Below are 23,445 nucleotides of genomic sequence, written 5' to 3'. Positions count from 1 at the left end.
ATGAATGTGATTGAAAAAATGTACAGGAGAGGATTAGTAGCAAAGATGACTCTCCAGAACAAAAAAGGAAAATTTGAAGATAAGGCAGCAAGAAGTATCCAACATGAAACAGAAAGACTAAAACAGGCAAGACAATGAACAGGAAGGAGAAATTCCAAACCATAAAGTATGTATAACTAGAGTCCCAAAAGGGCGGGAGTGACAGAAAATGTCTGAGTGTTGCTCTCTGATTCCCACAGCAATGTCCTATTTTCACTGAGCACTCTGCTGGCAAAAAGCAAGGCAGTCCACACCTCCATTGCAAAAGGATCCAAACTCAGGAAGGCTAAGCACACTGGAAAACTTTCATTTTTAATACATCTTTAGTGGACTACAACCAAGCTACAATGAACACAGTCAACAAACACTGCTTGATAGAAAAAAAATGATTTCCTACTTCACTGTTTTTGGAGGATTCTGAAAACAGCTGTAATGGGATGGATGAGAAATGTATCACCATAGACCAGCAGTTCTCAACTTGTGGGTTGTGACTGCTTTGGGGGTCAAATGACCCTTTCACAGGGATCGCATATCAGATATTTACATGATGTAGCAAAATTACAAAATTACAAAATGTACAAAATTACAGTAGCAACAAAAATAATTTTATGGTTGGGGATCACCACAACATGAGGAACTGTATTAATGGGTCGCAGCATGAGGAAGGTTGAAAACCACTGCCATAGACTCGTGTATTCAAACACTTGGTGTCTAGCTGAGAGCACTGTTGAGGGAAGTTATGGAAGCTTTAGAAAGGTGCAGCCTTGCCCAAGAACATTCATCACTGAATGCAGACTTTGAACATTTATAGCCTCACCCAGCTTCCTGTTCTTGTTCCCTGGGTTCCTGTGTGTGGCTAAGATGTGACTTCTCAGCTTCCCGCTCCTGCCACCATGCCTCTCTGCCATTACGGGCATCTAGTGCTCTCAAACCATAAACCAAAATAAACTCTTCCTTGAGTTGCTTTGGTCAGACTATTTTATCACAGCAATAGAAAAGTAATACTGCAACCCTCTCAAAACTGACCTTGTCAGCAGACAACAGCAGCTGTAAAGACTATTAATGTGAAATGATTAAAGTATTATATACTAAATTCAATTTTAGAAGCAAAGTAGAGGGCTGGAGAGATGGCGCAGCAGTCAATAGCATTGACTGCTCTTCCAAAGGTCCTGAGTTTAATCCCCAGCAACTACATAGTGGCTCACAACCATCTGTAATGAGCTGTGGTGCCCTCTTCTGTCATGCAGACATACATGAAATCAGAACACTGTAGACATAATAAACAGAAGAAGAAGAAGAAGAAGAAGAAGAAGAAGAAGAAGAAGAAGAAGAAGAAGAAGAAGAAGAAGAAGAAGAAGAAGCAGCAGCAGCAACGTAGAACCCTTACCAACAAAGTGGTCTCAATCACTTTCACCTCATTTATGGTAAAGGGATTTATAGATAGAGAAAACAAAACAAAATATTTACGGCATATTGTCTTTATTACCGTTACCTCATAATCTCCATCTGGACCAGGTCACTGTTCATAGAACAGAGCCCTGGAAAATTTGGTTGAATGGGTCTTTATATTGGTCCCTATACAGGTCTAACTGGCAAGCTGATTATCAGGGGGGAATCAGAGCCTGTTGAAGGGCAACACAGTAAGGAGGAAGTTAAACATAAGGGGAAGAACACGACCTGATGTCAGTCTCACAAAGCCTTATACTTGCAGAGGTAGCAATGGCCATTACAATAGCATCATGGAACACACTCCTGCCAGACTCAGGTCCAATTGTTGGGACAAATTGGAATCCTGGCCTTCAGCTGCTCTTCCCTGTCTAGAGCCTTCTAATTGGAGTTACTAAGAGCTGTGCCTTCCCTAGAGGATCAGAGGATGGGATTTTCACCTGTTGGCCATTGACTGCTGGGTATTTAAGCCTCCATGGTGCTATTAAAGAAGGGCTTTTGTACCAGTGATTGGAGGTCCGTGTGTCTGTCTGTCTCTGTGTGTGTTTCCTCAACCTCCAGCCCCTTGCCCGAAGCTCCTGAACTGAATTGTAGCGCATAGAGCGCAGGCTGGCGGCTCAGTACTCAGCAGACAAGGGAACGGATGTCCTCAGGCAAAGGAGCTCCTGGCAGCTACAGTTGTTTCCTGAGGTGCTGCTGGCTGGAGACACCTTATATATCAGCAAAGGGATTGTTGGAGATATGTTTCAAAGACCACCACCACCAGAGACAGGAATGCTCCCTTGAGAGGACAGGGTTAGCAGGAGAGAAGCATGCCCTCTCTGCTGTTCCTTGATTTATTCATCTAAACTGCAGAGAGAGAGAGAGAGAGAGAGAGAGAGAGAGAGAGAGAGAGAGAGAGAGAGAGAGAGAGAGAGAGAGAGAGAGAGAGAGAGAGAAATACTCTACTAGGAAACACCAATGTATGTCAGACACTGCTCTGGAAAAAGGCTGCAAACCCCAAAGGATACAAAAAGAAATTAAAATTGCAGGAATCCTAAATCCCTGTCTTAGATAATATAAAAGAAATGATTACTAAGCAGGGTACAAAATACATAGAAAGCAGTAGATATATAGAAAACAATAATAAATTTCATGAGCATAAAATAATCTAAAATGTTATTTTATTTTCTTCTAATTCTAAAATGATAACCTCTCTTATAACAGCCTTAGGATACTGGTACAGCTGAAATGTTAGCAGAAAATAATAAACCACATTTGGAGACCGAGGAAATCTGAACCTAAAGCTGCTATAATAACATCAAACTGTCACAAGGACAGACGTGGTCTAATTTTTAATTCTGCTTTCCAAGTACAAAGAAATCCAATAATAATAAGTGAGGAGTATGGGCTATATAAACAAATACAAAAAGAATCTTGAGGAATATGTCTGAGGCTGATAAACTGTGGCCATTAATTAAATATAGAAAGAAAAAAAGTTTAGGTTTTTATGTGTCCTTTGGCACCCGAAATGTAATTGAATATGTAGCAAATCGAGGCGTTGTGACAACCTGGCCCAGAACAGGAGGGAGAGAAAAGAGCTTGAGGGGAGGCTGGAGAGAAACGCCACTTTAGTTAGGTTGTCTGACATTTTTTTTTTACATCATAGATTTCATTGTCTCAGTCTCGGAAATAATATTAAAATAACTAATGTCTCTCATTTACTCACAACTCGCTCCTTTTAATCTTTCTTGAGAGGTTCTTACCTATGTGGCCCTGGGTAACTTTGATCCTGATGCCTCAGCTATCCAAATCCAGGAATTACTAGCCTGCACCACGTGGGTTATTGAAATGGTCTATTTTTATTCTTTTAAAACAGCTAACACCTAAAGTAGGTTCAGGAGTCCGAGTTCTTGGGCTACAGCTGGCAGCAGGAAAGAGCAGCTCCTTCTGCAAGAGCTCAGTGTCAGGTGGACAGCAGCTACCCTTTCCTGGTACCTCCTCTGACTATTCTTTGAGCTCCTTGACACTCAGCTTGGCAGTACTGACACAACTATACTAAGACACTCTCCAGGTTCTTTTCAGACTTCAGTTTACATTACCACTATTCCCCAAAAAAATAACAAATAATTTTTTTTACTTTAATTCTGCTCTATTATCTTTGTGATGCAGGAATTATAAACAAAAGTGAATTTGAAGATATAGAAAAGCTGAAATACCAGACAAGCACAATGGCTCATGTCTTCAATCATAGAGAATGAAGAAGGGAGAGGAAGACAAATCTAAGTTAGAGGCTAGCCTAGTATACAGAGTGAGTTTCAGGTCAAACAGAAATACACAATGAGATTCTATCTCAAAAAAACAAAATTAAATAACAACAAAACAACAACAACACCGATCTGTTATAAAACATGAATTGAAAATGTCCAAGTACACGACTTTAAAAAAATTAACAAATGAACATATCCTGATAATGAGATGCTATCTCACTACTGTTTCAAAATTCTTATATGTAGGCATGAGCTTTTGCCCCATGCAAAGACAGGCATCACAGTCAAACAAACAGAAAATGTACTGCGGAAAGAGTCTTGAATAATGAAATTTCACTTCAATGCATGGTTTCGCAAGGCATGCAAACACAAATACTAAAAATACTAATACGAAGCAAGTTAAAAAGTAGATTCCCAGAAATCTACTTCCTTGGTCTCCACTGAGTCGAGCAAGCACAAGACATTTGCTCATTTATTTATCTGACAGCAGGCACCTGCCATAATAGGTTGGGCAAATGAGAAGACAGCTTCTGAGAGTCAGCTCTGCACTTCCACCATGTGGGCCCTGGAGATGAAGCTCAGGTTGTTAGGATGGACCCTGGGCATATTTATATGCTGAGCTACCAGTTCAGCACTGCTGTGGGATAACTATTCTGTATGCTGTGAATATATGTTGTTCTTTTATTGGTTGATAATAAAAGCTGCTTTGGCCTACAGCAAGGAGGAACATAGCAAGGTGGGAAGTCAAAGGAAGGCTAAAAGAAAGAGGACAAGGGCAGAGTCTGGGGAGATACCAGCCAGCCGCCAAATGGGCATGACATATAGAAAATGAAGTAAAAACCCAAAAGCCTCGTAGTAAAATGTAAATTAATAGAAATGACTTAATTTAAGATGTAAGAGCTAGTTAGTAATAAGCCCAAGTTATAGGCCAAACAAACACTTTGTAATTAATGTAGGTTTCTGTGTGATTATTCAGGACTGGGTGCCTGGGAAACAAAAGCACCACCTCCATTTACACAGAGAAAACATAGCTTACAAAGACACATTCCAATTGTTGCAGATGATACAAAGCTAAGTTGAGCACCAATGTGACGGAAGAAGCATCCCATTTCATTAGCTGCCAGATTAGCTCCTCCTCCTCACAGCCATTTTGCATTCAGTGCCGTAATTTCGCATCTCTTCCTTAGTTTTGTTCATATTTACACTAAATTTACTATTTTCAACCTATAAGGTACATTTTGCATGTCATATTTCATTTTATTTGTGAAACAAGAATTATTTCAAACTAAAAGATAGATAACTGAAGTCTAAGACTGATAAATAAGTCAGGGTTTAAAAGGCAGAGAAGAGCTCTCAACAGAAATCCTCAGCAGGCATGGGACTTACTGCCATCCAAAGCCACATTCCTTCCTTCTCCTTGTTTTCCATCCCTGGGTTGAAGCCCCAGTCTTGTTTTCAGTGTTGCAGACCTGGCTGCAGTCTTTGTTATCATGTGTTCCCTTTCCTCCCCACTGTTCTCTGGTTGTCTGGAGACTTCCCTGCTAATTCTCCCTCATCCTCTATTGGGAATCCTGCACCACGTGCCCTCCTGACTACAGGCTCTTCTGAGCACTCATAGACACTGATGCCTTGGTAAAATATAAAGAAGCATGACTCCTTGAAGACAGGAATTCTGTCTAGATTATTCCATACTTTGATATCTACAACCTGATAAAAATCAAGTTCCAGCAATTGCAATTATTTGCTTATAGAAAGGAGTAAAAAAAAGCATGATAAAGAGGGCTATAATTTTTTTTGTACATAATTTGACAAAGGAAAAGGATGCAGATGAAATCCTGTCGTGCTGTGTGAAGCTGCGAGACAAAACGTTTCTCCTTAACACTGGGATCCCTTCTTCCCTACCCTGACTCTTAAATATTTGAACAATACAATCTATCTCCCTACATTTCAGTGTTAAGTAGATTATACTACTGCTAAAAATAGCACAATTCCTTTATTGTGGAAATAAAGAGGGGCGAGCTATAATAGGATTTTCACATCAACAATCTTGAACTGAAATCTGTTTCACATTATACCATTTGATATGAAAAGCTTCAAGTCTGGAGACAGGAATAGAAAATAGCAACCATCCATGCAGCCATTATTCTGTTTTATCAAATCATAACATTTTGTCATATTTTACTTCATACTTTTACAAAATAAAACATCTTGAACACAGATGAAGGCAGTTTCCCACACCCTCACATTACTATTCCTTACTGCCTAGAAAAGTGTAATTCTGACACCAATGTGCAAATTTAAATAATGTATGCCATATAAAGAATGTGGAGGGCTAGTTAGTAGCTTCTTAAATGTTATATGAATTATGCATCGGATGATATGGAAGTAAAGATATTCCTATAAACCTTGTTAAAACAGAGCAGCAGAGCCTTACTAAATTACAGCAGAAGTCATTTTAAACACACACTCGAGTTCAGGAGTAAATAGAGGAGTCTGTAGGAACGAAAGCATACAGGTCAACCAAGATCAGTGAGCTCTGGGATCCAGCTAGGGATGGGGACTGAGGCTCCCGTTGCAGGAATCACCAACAATATTTTCCCCATTGGAGGAAGATTTGATCTGAAACAAGTATATAAAATGAGGCAAAATCTGAACAATATAATTTTCCCAATAGAAACTCACATTAGTTCTTCTGCTATTGACAGTAGTCGTCATATATCAAATGTATGGTTGTGGCATGGAGAACTCCACATTGTGAAGAATCTTATCCATGTGATGTAGTAATACAGAAACGAAAACCAAGCTAACCAGACTCTTTGCAGTGATAACAATCTAGTCCACTGTCACTGTTCCTTCTGTAGCTAATTCTATTCTATACCTTCTATAGTTCAAGTTGAAAGAACCAAGAAGTCCACAGGCCTCCTCCCATTCACCAATAACGTAGAAAAAAACAATCAACAACAAAAGCATTAGAGCCAAACAGCTTCAATGATTGGCTGCACAGTGTTATTAACTTTTGAACTATTGAGCCTTGAGTCACAAAGATATCTGAGTACCTACCATCTCCAAAAAGATGTGTCATAAGCCTAGTCAGTACTTGTTTAAGGTCAAACTCCACAAGCTTCACGGCCTCCATGGTGTGTGTCTCTTGCTTATGAGCAGAGCGAGAACTTTCTTCAAAGAGTTCCAAACTTTCTCCATCCTTCACACCAGCAAATAACTGTAAACCAGAAAGAATAATAAAATGTGTTTTGAAAAAGGCCTTAGTTGGTTTCTGTCAAACAGTATAGAAATTCTGGGGATAAGAATTATATTTTACCAAAAAAAGTAAATTAAAATTTAAAAAATTAAATTTTATAGCTAATATGCACATTGAAACAGTAACTTTGTACTAACAGTACTTTGTACTAACTAGCCAAGCTCTGAGTTACCCAGTGTGGCGGGTCCCTGGGGAACTAAAGACACTGCTCAGATCCTTGCTGATCAGTTTTATATTTGCCTGAATTTTCTATCATTTCCTTACAAGAGACATTATCATCAATTTTAATGGAAATGCCAAGGTTTAGATTCTAAAATAGTATCCCTAAGTGTCCCGCAGGATCTTTCCAATGTGATCTAAGACTAAGTAAGAAAGTACAGTTTAAGAATTAAATCCTATAAAGTCTATGAAGACAGGAAGCCTGCTGGAGTTTTAATACTCCATTTCTAAAACCCATTTCAGAGCTTTGCGCATATCTCTGCCACTTACTATATACAGAAAGGGGCAAATTTAATGATAGAGAAGTATTGGCTCGTGCCAAATTCACAGATTTATATGGTAAGTAATGTATGAAAATACAGGATACATGCCACAGTACAACAGCAAAATAAAATTTCCTTAATATCATCATTACCCACAGCTGTCATTAATTATAAACTTCTTTTCCCATAAAATAGAGTACCCACAGCTGATGAGATGGCTCAGTAAGTAAGTGCTTGCCACATAACCAGGAGAATCTAAATTCAATCCTAAGCACCCATGTAAGGAGCCAGGCACAATGACATACATCTGTATGGGAGGAAGAAACCGGAAGCTTTCTGGAGATGACTGGGCAACCAGGCTAACCAAAGCAGTGGGCTTCAAATTCAATGAAAGGCCCTATCTCAAAAGCTAAAGTGGAAAGTGACAGAAGAAGTCACTTGAGATCCACCCCTGGCCTGAGTGTGCACACACATGTATAAACACTGGCATAAAATCCCCCCAAACACACACACACACACACACACACACACACACACACACACACCCCTGTGGTGACATAGCAGATCAACTTTACCTATGAGGAGAATGGGTCAAAAAAGAGAAATAAGCCAGGCAGTGGTGGCACATTCCTTTAAACCCAGCACTTGGGAGGCAAGGCATGTAGAACTCTGTGAGTTCAGGGCCAACCTGGTCTGCAGAGCAAGTTCCAGGACAGACAGGGCAAATGGCTATCGTTCTTTACTCCTGAGTCCCATGGGAGACAATACTAAAGGACTGTCAGTTCTAGTAAAGTTATGTTGGATGATTAGAACAATCTTGATACAAGAAATGATAAAGGCACAAAGAAAGTCCCATATCCAGGTCTCCTCTAAAAGCTCAAATTTCAGAAGATCTAACTACCCTGGGGCTTTAGTGAGTCCCAGGTGTGCTGAAATAACCCACCTTGTATACAATCAACATAGTTCAGGACTCGTGCTTGATGCTGTCCACTATTAGGCTGGGTCTTCCTACATTAATTAACGTAAACAAGATGATGCCCTACAGACACCTTCACAGGCCAACTGAGCCCTGAGAACTCCCTCACTGTTACTCTCATCCCGGGTGATTCTGCACTGAGGGAAGTGCTGGCTAACTGGCCGTCACAGTTGTGCATCATGTCTGGCATTTTGAGAATTCTAAACATTAAACACAAAAACATTTTGTACTGGAGAAATATCTGAACACACTGCTCAGTCTACATAGGTGAGCACTATTTAAGTGTAAAAGAGAATGCAGAAGATCTTCCTAACAGCTAGAACGATGTCCAACAGGCGAAAAAGTGTGTATCTATGTTAGGTGACTGTATGCCTGAGGATGGAAGCCAATCACTAGGAAGCCTTAAGGACTAGGCTGACAGTGCTTTTACCCTCGAAGACTATATAGCCAGAGCTCTAGGGCCAATTTGCAACTTAAGATGAGAGTTGTCGGGTTTCACTCCCCCATCCTGTTTAGTCTCCAAGTAGCCCTAAAGAGGAGGATAGACCTGCAAAGAGAAATCCCCAAAATGCACCTGTGCCTTCTCTAGGCTCTCAGTTCAAGGCACATGTCCGCTTCTGAGGGCACTGCCCCATTTCTCTAAGCTTTAAGTACAGCAAGGGACAGTAAGACAGTGCAGCTGTTAAAGGCGCATACCACTGAGAGTGACAATTTCAGCAGTCCCCCAGTAAAATGTATTTCATAGATTGCTTACCTCTTTTTAAAAATATTCCCTTTATTCCTTCATTCAGCACATCTAATCCACATTTAAAACAAACTTCTTGATTTTGACCTTATAAACTGCATTCAGAATCATATTACAAGACTCCCGGTAAGTGACTGTCTTTCATATTTTACCCTGACTTGTTTGTTTTGTGGAACTGAATATTAAACACAGGGTCATAGTATACCTGCAAAATTCAAGATGTTGTTATTTCTTTCTGCTGTTTTAGTACTCCATTGTGTAAATGTACCACATTTTCCTTATCCATTCTTCAGTCGAGTGACATTTAGTTTGTTTCCAGGTTCTGATTATGACAAACAATGCTGCTATGAACATAGTTGAGCACATGTCCTTATGGCACAATTGAGCATCCTTAGGATATATACCCAAAAGTGGTATTACTGGTTTTGAGGAAGGTTGTTTCCTAATTTTCTGAGAAATCGCTATACTGATATCCAAAGGGGCTGTACCAGCTTGCATTCCCACCAGCAATGCAGGAGTGCTCCCTTTACCCCACAATCTCTACAGCATAATTTGTCATCAGTGTTTTTGATCTTGGCCATTCTTACAGTTGTAAGATGGACTCTCAGAGTTGTTTCGATTTGCATTTCTCTGATAACTAAGGATGTTGAGCATTTCCTTAAGTGTCTTTCAGCCATTTTAGAATAATTCACTTTTGTGCCCCCTTCTTCTTTCTCCATATCCCCTTCTCCTTCTGGTTCCTGTCTATGTCCAATCACCTCATAGTCTCTCTTGTGTCACCTGTGTTTTGTTCCTCCTTTCCCCCTTATCACTGCCCCCTTCTGCTTATATGACCTCTACCACATATACCCGATGTATGTATGTATGTATGTATGTATGCATGCATGTATGTATGTATGTATGTATGTATACATTTCAAGTAAGGCTCTGCATATAAGAAAAACAGGTGGGACCATTCTGAATCAGGGATACTTTGCTTAATGTAGTATTTTCAGATTCATCTATTTCCCAGAAATATCATAATTTCACTTTTCTCTACAGTTGAATGAAATCCCATTGTGCATATGTCCCACAGCTACATAATCCATTTGTGTACTGATGGACACCTAGCTAGACTGGTTCCACTGTCTTGGTATTAAAAGTAGAACAGCAATAAGCATGGGTGGACAAATTTCCGTGAGGTGGAATGCACGCAGCACCTTAGGTATTTGACTAGAGGTGGTGGAGCGGGGTCATATAGTAGCGTAACTTCTTTTAGTTTTTTTGATAACTTTCCACACTGATCCCCACACTAATTACACCAGCTCATACTCCCACCAATAATGCATAGGGTTGTCTTTCCCCATGCTAGCTAGCATCTGTTCCTCTTTGTTTGTGGCGAAGTCCATGCTGACTGAAATGAGATGGAATCTCAGAGAAGTTTTAATTTGGATTTGTTGACAGCTAAGAATATTAAATACTTTTTAAAACTATTTATTGGCCATTTAAGTTTCTTCTTTGGAGAAGTGTTCGTTTCATTCACCAATTTATTCACTGGCAGTTCTGTTACTTTGATGCTTAACTTTGTAGTTCTTTATATATTCTAGATATTAATACCTTGTCTGGCAAAGATCTTCTCCCATTCTGTACACTGTCAACAGAGCAGACAGCCTACATATATTTTTAATGTGCTAATCACCTATGTTTCTCTATATTTTTAAGCTTATGCCCTCTCTTCAGGACAAATGTCATTACATTCTTTGCAAAGAAAAATAGAAACTTTTTTCAAATTAGCATTAGACCTGAGTATATCTGATCATATAAAAAGTCAAAGACTTCAACTTCAATCCAATGTGGCCATTTTCTTGGTTTTCCTGAACCATAGCTGAGGATGGGCACGTGGGACAATAAAATCTAAAGCCAAGACTCAGCCAATAGCATCACACAAGGTGACAAGAAGGCTTGTTCACTCTGCCCTTTCCTAGAAGATCAGCATGGAAGTCTTGACAAAGGAGCCTGGTGCAGCTGTCAGTCACTACATAAGAAAACTAGAACTACCCCTGGTGTACCTTTCTCCAAACACCAAGTACGTGCCTGGTGATATTAACGAATATCTTACATTAGTATTAATGTGTACTATCCTGTTAAAAGCACATGGTCCTCCCCTGTACCACATGCAGCTGCTACCACTGCGACTATGCCCCCACACCACCTCTTTACACACAGTTGCAGTTACCAGATAATGCTAGGAGGCAAGTTGGAGCCTATAGAATTCAATTATAGAATTCAATTCTGGACTCCGGCAAAGCACTTCAACAAATCAGGAGCACTGGGATGTTTATGTAGATACATCAAACATGCCAAAAATCTGAGGGGGGGGGGGGTAAGGAGCAGCAATTGTGTGTATTGGGAAATCTTAAATAGATCCTATTTAACAGGTACCCTTTGGGGGTTCTTAGTATCATTAATAAAAAAATTAAATAATGGACTCAGGTGGAAGCACAAGAACAATTTTATTAGAGTTAAAAAGGAAAATCACAGGGCACAAGGCAGGCAAGCAGCAAAACCTCAGCTGCTGCCTAGACAAGAATGGAGGAAGAAGGGGAAACTAAGCCATTGAAGTTGTGGGGCCAGGGAAACTTTAACGAAAGAGGAAGGAAGCCAAAATGTGTGTGTTGGGGGGGTATTATGAAAAGAGATGGAAAGAAGTAGAGGAAAGGGTACTGCTTTACTGGATGGACTGGAAAAGCTGGCAGACATAGAACCCCACATGGTTGCAGTCCTTAAGCGTCTTCACTAGAGGCTGGGGTTCTGGGATGGAATAGTAGAGTATCTCATTATTTTGAGATTACTATTAATGAATTATAATTAATAAAATATTCTGACTATCTCTTTAGCATATGAGTCCACCGTCCTAGTTGCGATTGCTTAGCCAAAGCGATAGAACCAGTCCCACTGGAACGTTGGGACTACACTCAGACTAGGAATTCTAGTCCCTCACCCAGGTTTCCTACTCAACCACTATATTGCAGCTTAGGACAATGCCAAATAAGAGGAGCCAAGCTTCAGAAGGCTGTTTTTAAAACTAGTAAGGGTTACATAATGAGCTCTAGACATTGTTGACCTCCAGAGTACATGAGGTTTAACCAAACTGTACCTGGAACATATAGAAAACATTAAATATTGGAAAACACCAAAATAAGGTGAAAATGCATCATCCAATCAGAGCCAGCTATTATTTCTATGCCCAGATAAAATAAGGAAAAGACATAGAGGGAAGCAGATGGGGTGAGGGGTAAGGTAGCTTGGAATGATCCCACCCCAGACCCAGAGACTTAAAGGGTGGTTTCTCACTTAACCTGGTGATGGGGAGTCAGAAAGCACAGTGTTGATGAAAACTTAGCTTTCCATTAACCACACAGGATAGGCCATGTCAGTCGTTTTCAGATCAGCCTTTATTTCTGACATTTTCTTAAGTATCCCTATACAAACTCAAATGACCCAAAATACAAACGCTATCCTCACTGCAGAAGTCAGGGGAAGTAGTTCAAATGAGAACAGAACAGATAAAAGAAATTGATTCAGATATGGTTTAACAATGAAAGTGGATAACAAAAGCTGGTTCTATTTAAAATTTAGATAGCAAAAAATATTTTTCAAAAAGTCTTAGAAATTAAGCAAAATTAAAAAGAGGAAAAAAAGAATGGTCAGAATAATATATAAACATGCAAATTCCAAATGGCCAAAAGGATGATGCATGCTTATAATCCCAGTGCTAGGGAAGGAGTAAGAAACAGATGCCAGGAACTCTCTCTCCAGCCAGCCTAGTATGACTGGTGAGTTCCAGTCTTAAAGTGAACAGCTCCTGAAGAACAGCACAAAGGCTGACCTCAAGACTCCACGAGTACGTGCTGTGCAAACAGACATAATTATCAACAAACAGTTAAGCTTGCCTTTTGAGTACATTAAGCATCTATGAACTTGCACACAAGTGGACAGTTTGGGGACCATTCACAGTGTGCATGCCACACAGATGAAATGATCCATAGTAGCACTACTCACAGAAAAATGGCATGTGGTAAAAACTGTGTGAACTTCTGGAGCATGGGTGTCCTGGAGCGTCTTGGCACATTCTGGTGGGTGCTGGCTCATTCTGGGACATTCTGGAGCATCCTGGAGCACCTATTCTAACCCCTGTCTTTGACTCTAATGGTCTCAACCCTTTCTTCCTAAATTGAGGAAGAGAAATAACTAAAGAAAAAGAAACAAAGGCAAAAAGCATCTTACAGTTGAATAAATCATACACAGAGAGATCAAAGGGGATTAGAAACAGCTTCTCACAGAACTGTTCAGAAGAATCCCTCCAGAAGGAAGAAGTGGGTCTGTGACATTCTGTACCACGTATAAACTCTGAAAGATGATGTAGACAAGAAAATATTCAGTCAGCCCCTACAGAACTTGTATGAGTGGACACAGACTCAGAAGACAGGGCCCTTCTTGGGCACGCAACAAGCCCATCTACAGAACACACCTAATACATTTTGCATTAACCCAAAAATGCTGACAGAAAACAACCAAACTTTTCTGGCAGAGTCCTGGATCAGGAGAAGGGGAGATGTGGGGGGAAGATCTTCTCAGCCTCTTCAGTGATAGCGGGCATTAGTGATCTCTTTGTGACTAGCCTAGTCATTGTCAGGTATAGCACTCAGGAGACTGAAGCTGGTAGATGATAAAGCTGAGGTAGCCTGGGCTACACAGGGAGAGTCACTTTCAAACTAACAGTATTTTGGGGGTGAGTGAACCCTACAATAGACAGGGAGGTGCTGGACTAAGAACCTATGATAGGAGTAGAAGTGAGACTATGTTTAAGATGAGAATCAAGTGCAACATCTTTAAATTGCAAGACATTTCTGAACTGTAACATCAAAATAGATGTGATAAAATCAATTAATCACATTTGAAAATTACAAGCCTTTGACAAAATAGCCACTATTATATCATCAATGTGGCTACATGGAAGCTTATAAAGCAATCCCGTCTGAGGTAATAGAGCAAAAAGATTTCAGGACTATGGGCGTGGCATAAAGTATTTCTGCTCTACATGATATCAAATGTGAGGGAAAGTGACATGAGAAATGAGCAGAGCACTGTGAATCATGGGAATGGGGACTACGGCTGGGACCACAGTCAAGCAAAACCGTCAAGCACAGAAACCAAAGGCATGAAAGAAAGGAGGGCAGGGCCACAAATCCGGGTTGTGCAAACCATTCTTTTTATAAGGAAATGGGCAATGAAAGGAGAAGGAAGGGACAAGAATGACTTCAGAAACTGGACAATTGCTGTCAAGTGAAATTCTAGTTCATAGCATGCTTTGTCCAGATCTTGGTACAGTTCTACGGGTCATTTTCTTTTAAAAGTCTAATTACCCACATAACTTTATTAGAAAATGCTTAAGAGAAAAGACTCAAAGATTCATGGCTAAATTAAACAGGACAAATAGTTACTTTTTCGGCAATATGAGAAGTCTTAGACAATAAGGAAAAAATCAGGAGATATTTTCTGACAGACAACTATAACTGAAGTGCTTGATGTGAAAACCCAAGAAGTCCCATGAGATGCAGAGTGGCTAAGTAATTCCACGTGTATGCGGACTCCTTCCCACCTTCCTTCCCAGATTCTGCAATTCCCTAGGCCTAGGCAGCAGCTGTCAGAGAACTGAGCTATACCGAGGAACTATTGGGAACAACTGCCCACTAACAGCTAGATAAGGGGACTTGGAGGGAACAGAAAGATCCATTATTGATTCCTCAAATGAGCCTGCTGCAGATTACAGGACATAAACACTGTCTGCTTATAAATTCCCCAACACTCACTGTGTAACAACTCAACACTTTACAGTCACTAGCAGAGCTCCCTGAGTCGGTGTTCTGCTGAGACAGAGTGAGTGCAGAGTGCACAACACAACAAACAGTTTCATTCCAAACTCGAAGCTTCAGCGCTGTGGGCCAGCATGAGACCAGTGCCATCTAGAGGCAGAGGACGGGGAGCTGCTCCATCACTGACCAGGCTACAAGATTCGTCATCAAAAGGTATTCTCCTTTATTTCCATTTTCAAAATATTAAAGTCTAGCAGATTGTACTTGTAATACCTTTTAAACTAAAGTCAGACGTAACTGCCGCCAGGGCCATATTAATTTACTAAGGTACCAGATGATGTTTTTCTGCACTTTTTACCCTCAATGGTATAATTTCTGAAAGAGATAAACAGTGTTTCTAAAACAATCCCAAGGAAAGAGGGAGACAGACAACACAGATCACTGGCTCAACTCTGCATTTGGAAGTCGCCAACTCCTTACAATGCCAATGAAAATCTAAGAGGCTAGAGCAGGAAGGCTTGGAAATACTGAAACAAAGGTGAGTCCAGATAGTAACAGAGAGAAATCACTTCAGGATGGGCACAGCAGCAAACCCCCGTCATCACAGCAAGCAATGCTGAAGCAGAAGACCCAACTGAGCCACAGAATCTAACACTTGCTTGGTGACAACAGCAAGATATTGTCTTAAAAGAAGAAGAAAAAAAAAACTTTAAGGTTCACTGCTATGGTTTTGATCTAAAATATTCCCCCAAGGGCTTGTCTGTAAAGACAGATTCCCAACCTGTAGTCACTCCTAAACAGGAGTAAAGGAAGCCCTGTTGTTGGGGCATATTCTTAAAGATTATGAAAGCCCAAATACTTGGTCTCTCTCTTTGCTTCCCATCTACCACAAAGTGAGCACCCTGCTGCTTTAGAATTTCCCCCCAGGATGGACTGAGTCTGTCACTATAGGCCAAAGTCAACAAGGCCAAGTGACCAGAGACTAAAATAAGCCTTTCTCCAAACGCTGATATAGCTTAGAGAATTGTTATAGTAAAAAAAAAAAAAAAAAAAAAAAAAAAAAAAACCTGGCTATTACCTTAATTGTGATAAATATGCCATAGTATTTAATAGTGGGAAAGCTACTGTTAGGGATTTCAAGAGTTCTCTCTTGTTGGCAACATTTCTACTAAACAAATAATATTCTATAATAAGAGTGGAGATGAGATACTCCTTTAACTGAAATCAGCACAATGCAGAAAGAATTGGAGCCCAAGAGTCACATCAAACTCTTACTGTGAATGAAGATGGATGAGCAGGATTTTCTAATAGTCTCAGCACTAGCAAACGTCTCTGAGTACCAGCAAGACCTCCAGAACAGGGCACATCACCACAATGATGTCATCACCATATGAAGCACTGCAGATGCTTCATGCTATCCTTACCAATTACTTGATTAATTTAGAACTATCTCAACAAGCCCACACTGAGTAAAGCAACACATATCAGGGTTGAAAGTTTTAACTGTTCTCTTCAATTAACATCAAGCACTACACTAAAAACACATTCCACATTAGAATATCTATTCCCACCCCTCTATCTTCACTTGAGAAAAAAAAAAAAAAAGTTGGTCCAGCTCTCTTCCCAGAAAACAGAAGCCATCCAATAGGAAATCTCCCAGAGTCTAGTCCTCCATCCCCTTCCATAACTATTCCTGTCTTTGATATAACCAGGCTTCAATCCTTCACTCTTACTTGACTTTAAGGAAGGGAATTATTCTTGAAGCACACTTTCTTCCGGGCAGGCTCTAGACCATATCCCTCCTCTACCTCCTAGTCACACTTTATCACATTCCTGTGTCCTCAAAGTCCTTAACTAGAGCTCATGTCGTCATTTCCCTAATTTGACTCTTCATCTCAACAAACACATTTAATTCTGTACTCCGGACAGGAGAACCAAACAAACGAAAACCGGCTGTTTGGCCAGATCATGCTACCGAGTCACGAGTTCCCAGCGAAGGGCTCCCTCCTTTGCCGTCTCCCTCACAGCTTGTCTGTCCCTCTGCTGTCACTCTGTTTGAGATCCATCAGCCTCATGCTCACCTTTCTGTACTCCTTCATCTGCATCCTGTGTTCTTATAACTCTAGCTTCCAACTACGAACCAATGCCTTTGAGTCTGGATGCCATAAGTTCTTGGGAATTTATCCAAAAGGCACTTCACCCCAAAACCTGTGCTAAAATCCATGTATACACCTACATGTAAGGTGTCTCCATGTGCAAATTCTCCACCTAAACATAGACTAAGCTCAATTTTCTTTCCTCTTCCCATCATAAAACATAACTCTCTTGAAATCCTTAATTCTGCAAATGGTACCAAGAAAACAATGCCAGGGATTCTACTTCCCCTCTCATCCCCCCACACAGTGATAAAATCCAGTCACTCTTACCTCCTTCAAGTATCTTTGTACCTATCATGTGGCCATCTCCCTAGCCAGGCCTGCACTCAACCAGTCTCCTGGGAAGCCAACGTTTTCTCATGTGTCTTTCCAGCAGCAATCTTGCGTGGTGCTGCTACACTCTTCACACTACCCAAAACGGTCCATTTGGTTGTCTCATTCTTATTCTTCAGTAGTACTGAAGACCTCTACATTTTTTAAACTGAAGTTCAAATGCCCAGAAAGTGACACAGGAAGCCGTTCATGAAGTTGCTCAGGCCTCCCACTTGTCCTTCATCACCTATCATCTCCCATGTGCCAGGCACACCATATTACACGTTCTAGGGATGTGTCACAATTGTCGCCTTTTGAAGCTATCAAATATGCTACTCCTAATACCTTTTCTGCAAGCACACCATTTTGTTCAGGATTCTCCAAAATACCATTATTTTTATATCAGAAGTGATTTCTCATTTCCATGTGCTGACCATCTTTCTCAGCAGGCTAATTGCATGGTATGGAGCCTTGTTTATCTCTCACAAGGCTAAGAGCAATGAACAGTGCTTAGTCAAAATCTTCTTTTATCCCAACCCTGCTTAGGAGTAGGTTCCCAAGAACATGTACCATCTAAACACAAAGGCAAACTGTATCCAACTCAGCTCAACCAAAGCCTATAGCTAAATAGATGACCTGAGAGCCCCAGGACAGGGCAGTTGTATAGAAAGTGATAGATATAGTCTGTAACTCCAGGAAGTACTGCCTCATTTATTAATTTTGGCTCAGAAAGAAATAAGTAAGAATCCCCTGGAAACAGTCATATGTGCATACCTCACCATAGAAACTCCCAGGCCTTCACATCCCATGAACACAGCAAGCAAATTCAATTATATTATTCAAATCTGACTAAAGCATTTCAGCAAATATTAAGTATTCAAATCACTTTGGAGAGAATTGGGATATCTTATATTAAAGGGATATCAGATTCATCTAAGTGGATTTGAGCTGCTAATTTTCATGGTTTTTAATTTCTTTAAACAACTGGGATTGTCTGCTTCTCATTGGGGAGGACTTGTGTTTGAAAGGGCCAGTTAAACAGCTCTCTGTCCTCGGGTCTCTGTGGGAAGTCCATTCTTGCTTCAACTAATTGATATCGAACCAGTTTTGTCTTTCCTTGGATTTTCTCTAATGCACCACATGCCAATTAATCAAATTAGAGAGATCAGCACAGGGGAGGGAATTCACTGAAACTGTGTATTGCAAGACACAGACTTCACTCTCTCCCTGCTGCTATCTTATTTCCTCTCCCTGTAATGAAACTTTGCGACAGTGGAATAAGCTCTGAAATAGGTCGTGTGTCAAGACACCATAACTGAAGAACAATGACTGCCACACAGGCGGAGCAAATGGTGCTTGTCAGGACACCCAACTTCCGCTGGACACACTCTGCTAGCTTCAGTCTAAGCTTTTTGGGAGAACAGTCATCCCTCATTCCCAAACCCACATGATCTATCTACCCAAACCTTCCAGCTTCTATAATCTAAAACTCAACTTGAATAGTAAGATCACAAGGTAAGTAACTCAAAGATATGTTCCGGAGATGACAGGTTCAACAAAAATTCTCAGGGAGGTAGGGTCACCAAACATGAGCTGAGGCTGTCCTCCATGATCATCCAGTGTAGCAGCATCTGGAGTTCCTGAACCCCCGGACTCCCCAGAGACCCTGCTTCCAGGTATTCACATCTGTTGTGCGTTATCCTCCTGCTTTATCGATTCTCACATGGATTCTATAGCACTTCCTTCTCTCGCAGGTTATCCCAGGGACACTGATGGGAGAATGGGGCTCTGGCCTACACCCAGAAAGCACTAGAAACAGACAGTTGTACAGAAAAGCAAGAGATATTCAGTGTGCGGACTTGCTGAGATAAAAAGCAAGTATAATAACTGAGGTGACAATGCAGTCCCCCACCGTGTTTATAGTCCCAGTGATAGGGAAGTGGAAACAGGAGGTACTAGACTGGGGCTTGGCCAGCCAGAGTCCAGCCGAATCAGTAAGCACGGGGTTAGATGGGAGACCCTGTCTCCAAAAATAAGGTGTAGAGCATAAAGGCATCTAATATCCACCTCTGTCTTCCACAATACACATGCATATGTACATACACATGCACACACACAAAAAAAATCACACTCCTCTGTGTGTACATATGCAGAAATGGTAAAAATGAAATAAAAAGCAACAATCAGAAATGGCAACAACAAAAACACCACATCCCCATGTGAACTGGATCTCATGACAGACAACAGATTAAAGGAGAAAGGAACACCCATTCTGCTTGCTCCTACAGGAGATAGGAATAAATACAGAGATCCACAACTGAACAACTGCACAGGGTGAAAGATCGTGGGACACTCAGTCTTACATGGGGTGCCTCCATCAAATCTCTCCCATAGAGGCTCAGAGAACCCTAGAGAAAAGGAAGTGGAAAGATTATAAGATGCAGAGATGATAAAGCACAGCACGAACACAAGACCTTCTAAACACAGCATGACCAACACATGTATGGACTCAGAAACTGTGGCTGCGTGCACAGGGTCTGCACAGGTCTGGACCATCCAGATAGGGTCCTAGGACTGACACGAGAAGTGGACATATACCCCCATCTTTAACCCACAAGTTATCTCTAATTGATAACCACCTTCAAAAAACAATTAATTTGAAAATTTTAAAAATTCGTTTTCTCCAACAGAGTGTCACTGGGTATATAAACCACACTTAAGGGAAGGCCTTATACCTAGCAGTAGATACCCAACTAAACTCAATGGCATTTTTTTGAGGTTCTGTCTTCTAATTCTTTATGAGGGATTTTTTTTAATCATGGATGTCCTTTTCATACTGAATATGGTTTCAGTTTTGTGCTTTTATGGGATTTCTGTGTGTGTGAACATGTCTCTATACCTATATGTATTTCTTATGCTTTTCTTTGGCTCTTTTTCTTCTGTTTGTTTGGTCTCAATCTTGTTTAATTGTTTTTATTTTATTTTTATTATTTTATTTTTGATCCCTATTTGTATTCTAATGAGAGAAAGAAGTGGTGTGGATTTGGGTGGGTGGTGAAGTGGCAAGAATCTAGGAGAAGTTGGGGCAAGGAAACCATAATCAGAACATATTATATGAAAAAGTCTATTTTTAATAAAACAAACATTATAGAAAAAAGGAGGGAGGGAGGGAGGGAGGGAGGGAGGGAGGAAAGGAGGGAGGGAGGGAGGGAAGGAGGGAAGGAGGGAAAGAGGGAGGGAGGGAGAGAGGGAGAGAGAGAAAGGAAAACAAAAGGACAAGGTGGAGGAATCCTGAGGACACCTGAACTCCCATGGGTTCTGTTGTTCTGGAGACCCACCATCAACATAAACAAACTCCTAAGCACTGAGACACATTTGGAAAGCTGGAATTCCCACAATTCTTCTGAATGAAACTAGCAGCAGATCTTTAATGATGCCCTGTATTGACTGCGGGTTCCAAACAATGATGGAGTCTTTCAATAATAAATCACCACTAGTGCACTTGATTCATTGTAGATAAATTTGTTGTAGCTTACTTGATAAATCCTATAGTATATTTTAACATATGACAGAATCAGTATTTAACAATCAAATTCTAAAATGATATACCAGAGTTCAAATAACCATTTGTGCCATTACTGCCAAAGCAGGTAATGCATATTCTACATAGTTCCACCACAAGACCATCACGAAGAGACACAGCGCATCCTGAAAGGGGAAAGAATCAATGTGACTCAATCAAAGGGATTTGACCTTATTTAGGAGTCAGTGACCTTAAAAAAATTAAAAATTTATAATTATCAACTATAAACAGAGGTTTCTCTGTCCCTCCCCATCCTGCAGCTGCTTATAAACTCAGAGGCTTAATATTAATTACAGAATGTTTGCTCTGTAGTTCGGGCTTATTACTAACTAGCTCTTACATTTAAATTAACTATTTCTATTCTATGTATGGCCATATGGCCATAGCATTACCAGACTGCTGGCATCTTGCTTCTTGGAGCTGGCTCACATCTCCCTCAACCCTGCCCTTCTTTCTCCCTGTATTCAGGTTGATTTCCCACCTAGCTATATCCTACCTTGCTATAGGCCAAAGCAGTTTTTATTATCAACCAACGAGAGCAACATATATTCACAGTGTACATAACGGTTATCCAACAACAATCAACCAAGAGAATGTAAACCCTTAAAATTCATCATCTGACTCAGAATCCTTCTGGTAAGAACATTCTTTATATTTGCTTGGTATAATATAATTTTAAGCCTAGCTCACAAATCCTAAATAACACAAACGATAACTTACGCAAAGACTAACACTTAACAGGTCTCAAAGGATCAGTGTGGATGTGCTTAAGTCTCAGTCCAGTGGGATATGAGTGTCACCACTATCAGGGTGGCCTGAGGTTGACAGGGAAAGCATCTCACCTACCATCTAGCAACTTCCCAGCTAAATATGTGAAATGATGCCAGTCCATCCCTGCCAACAGCATCCAGGTGTGTGTACCACACAAAGAGAGGCGGTCCCCAGCAAAGTGTGACATCTTCTGTACAAGAGTGCAAGAACACTGAATATATTTCTGTCACTTTCACACTTCAATTAGGCTAGTAGAAAAGACATTGTCATTGTATTTATATGAATTCAATAAAACCTAAGGTGGCCTCTTGGCCTTCTGTAGTAGTGCTATGCAAATGGCAGCCATTCTCTTAACGTCTTGGAGGAATAAATGAAAGCACAACCACTTCTTTTGATGTCATTACCGGTGCTAGAGCCTAAGTCCTCACCACTCAGTGCATGCTTCCATGTACTAAGAAGCAGTATTGTAGAAACCTACATACTAATTATATCCAGAAACTTTAAAGTAGAATTCACAGCAAATGTGTTGGTTCCTCTAGGTGTGGCTTTTCCAAACAAACCCACTTTACTGGAGGAATAATAGCCTGTCTCCCAAAATGGGTCTAAACATCTTGGTATTGCTTCTTCAAAATCGAACCTGGTGGGCCCTTGAAATGTGTTTCTTTTGCCAGTGAACACAATGTGAACCAGTCCCTAGAGGCTGCTGGAGCGATGTCACAAGGAGGAAATTCTAACTCCTCTGGGGCACTTTGCTCTGCACTGCAGGGAGGGCAAGCAGGGGTGTTGGGCTCCCCCAAAGGCTCCCTCAGAGACCAGCAGTTTCCTCCAGTCCCTCTCTGTCATAGCATAACAATACTTCTTGAAGGCAATGCTTCCAAGACAGCCATTGCTAAAGGGGTTATTTTCATCAAATTCTTAATAGATCTTCCCTGATCAACTTACTGTGTGATTTCTTCCTTGAGTTTGGGCCCTTACTGCACTTGCTCCTCTGGAAAAAGAAACGGCTCTAAGACTGTCTGACCAGAAGTGTAGACACATGAACCACCATGTACTCAAATGTGTTAGTCGCCATTTTTTGCAGAGTGCAAACTGACAGTCTGGACTGAAAACGACATCCAGGCTCTGTGCCTAGTAGCAATCTCTCTGTTCAGGATTCCTGTCAACAAAGGAGAGACAAAAAAGCCTGGCACCCTCAAGGAACCTATTAATCTGGTGGGGACATCAGAGATAAACAAGGGGCTATTTCAAGAAAGTAAGCTACACAATGCAACAGTGAGCACCAAAAGCTCCTATATAAGGTTGCATCATGGGTCTCAGGCTACGGGGCTAAAAAGTCTATCTTACAGAAATCAACAATGCAAAAGCCCTATGCCATACAAAAGATTGGTCTAATCAAATGGGCCTCCAAATCCCTCTATGTCTTCCAGTAATAGGTACTACCCAAATCACATGAGCAATGGAGTCCTGTGATCAGTAATTTCACTATCAGAGAAAAAAGTTAGTAAACACCTGGGTAAAAGGAAAAAAATTAAAGACAAGCTGTTTCTAGTAAGTGTGTCTTTGACAGGAGCC

The 23,445-nt window shown here is 40.7% G+C and overlaps 1 protein-coding gene across 3 annotated transcripts in view; it reads right to left on the bottom strand.

Moving 5' to 3' along the window:
* Fars2 (phenylalanyl-tRNA synthetase 2, mitochondrial) overlaps positions 1–23,445 on the bottom strand; it is a 373,884-nt gene that overhangs the window by 266,642 nt on the left and 83,797 nt on the right. For all 3 annotated transcript variants that reach the window (XM_038333514.1, XM_038333513.1, XM_038333512.1), the window contains one exon: positions 6,795–6,954. In XM_038333514.1, coding sequence (XP_038189442.1) covers positions 6,795–6,954 — 160 coding nt within the window. The remainder of the gene's footprint in view (positions 1–6,794; positions 6,955–23,445) is intronic.

The sequence above is a fragment of the Arvicola amphibius genome, chromosome 6 (genome assembly GCF_903992535.2).
Source record: "Arvicola amphibius chromosome 6, mArvAmp1.2, whole genome shotgun sequence".
Classification (NCBI taxonomy): Eukaryota; Metazoa; Chordata; class Mammalia; order Rodentia; family Cricetidae; genus Arvicola; species Arvicola amphibius.
Note: the sequence above shows the minus strand (reverse complement) of the source record. Positions and strands in the feature narration are given on the sequence as shown.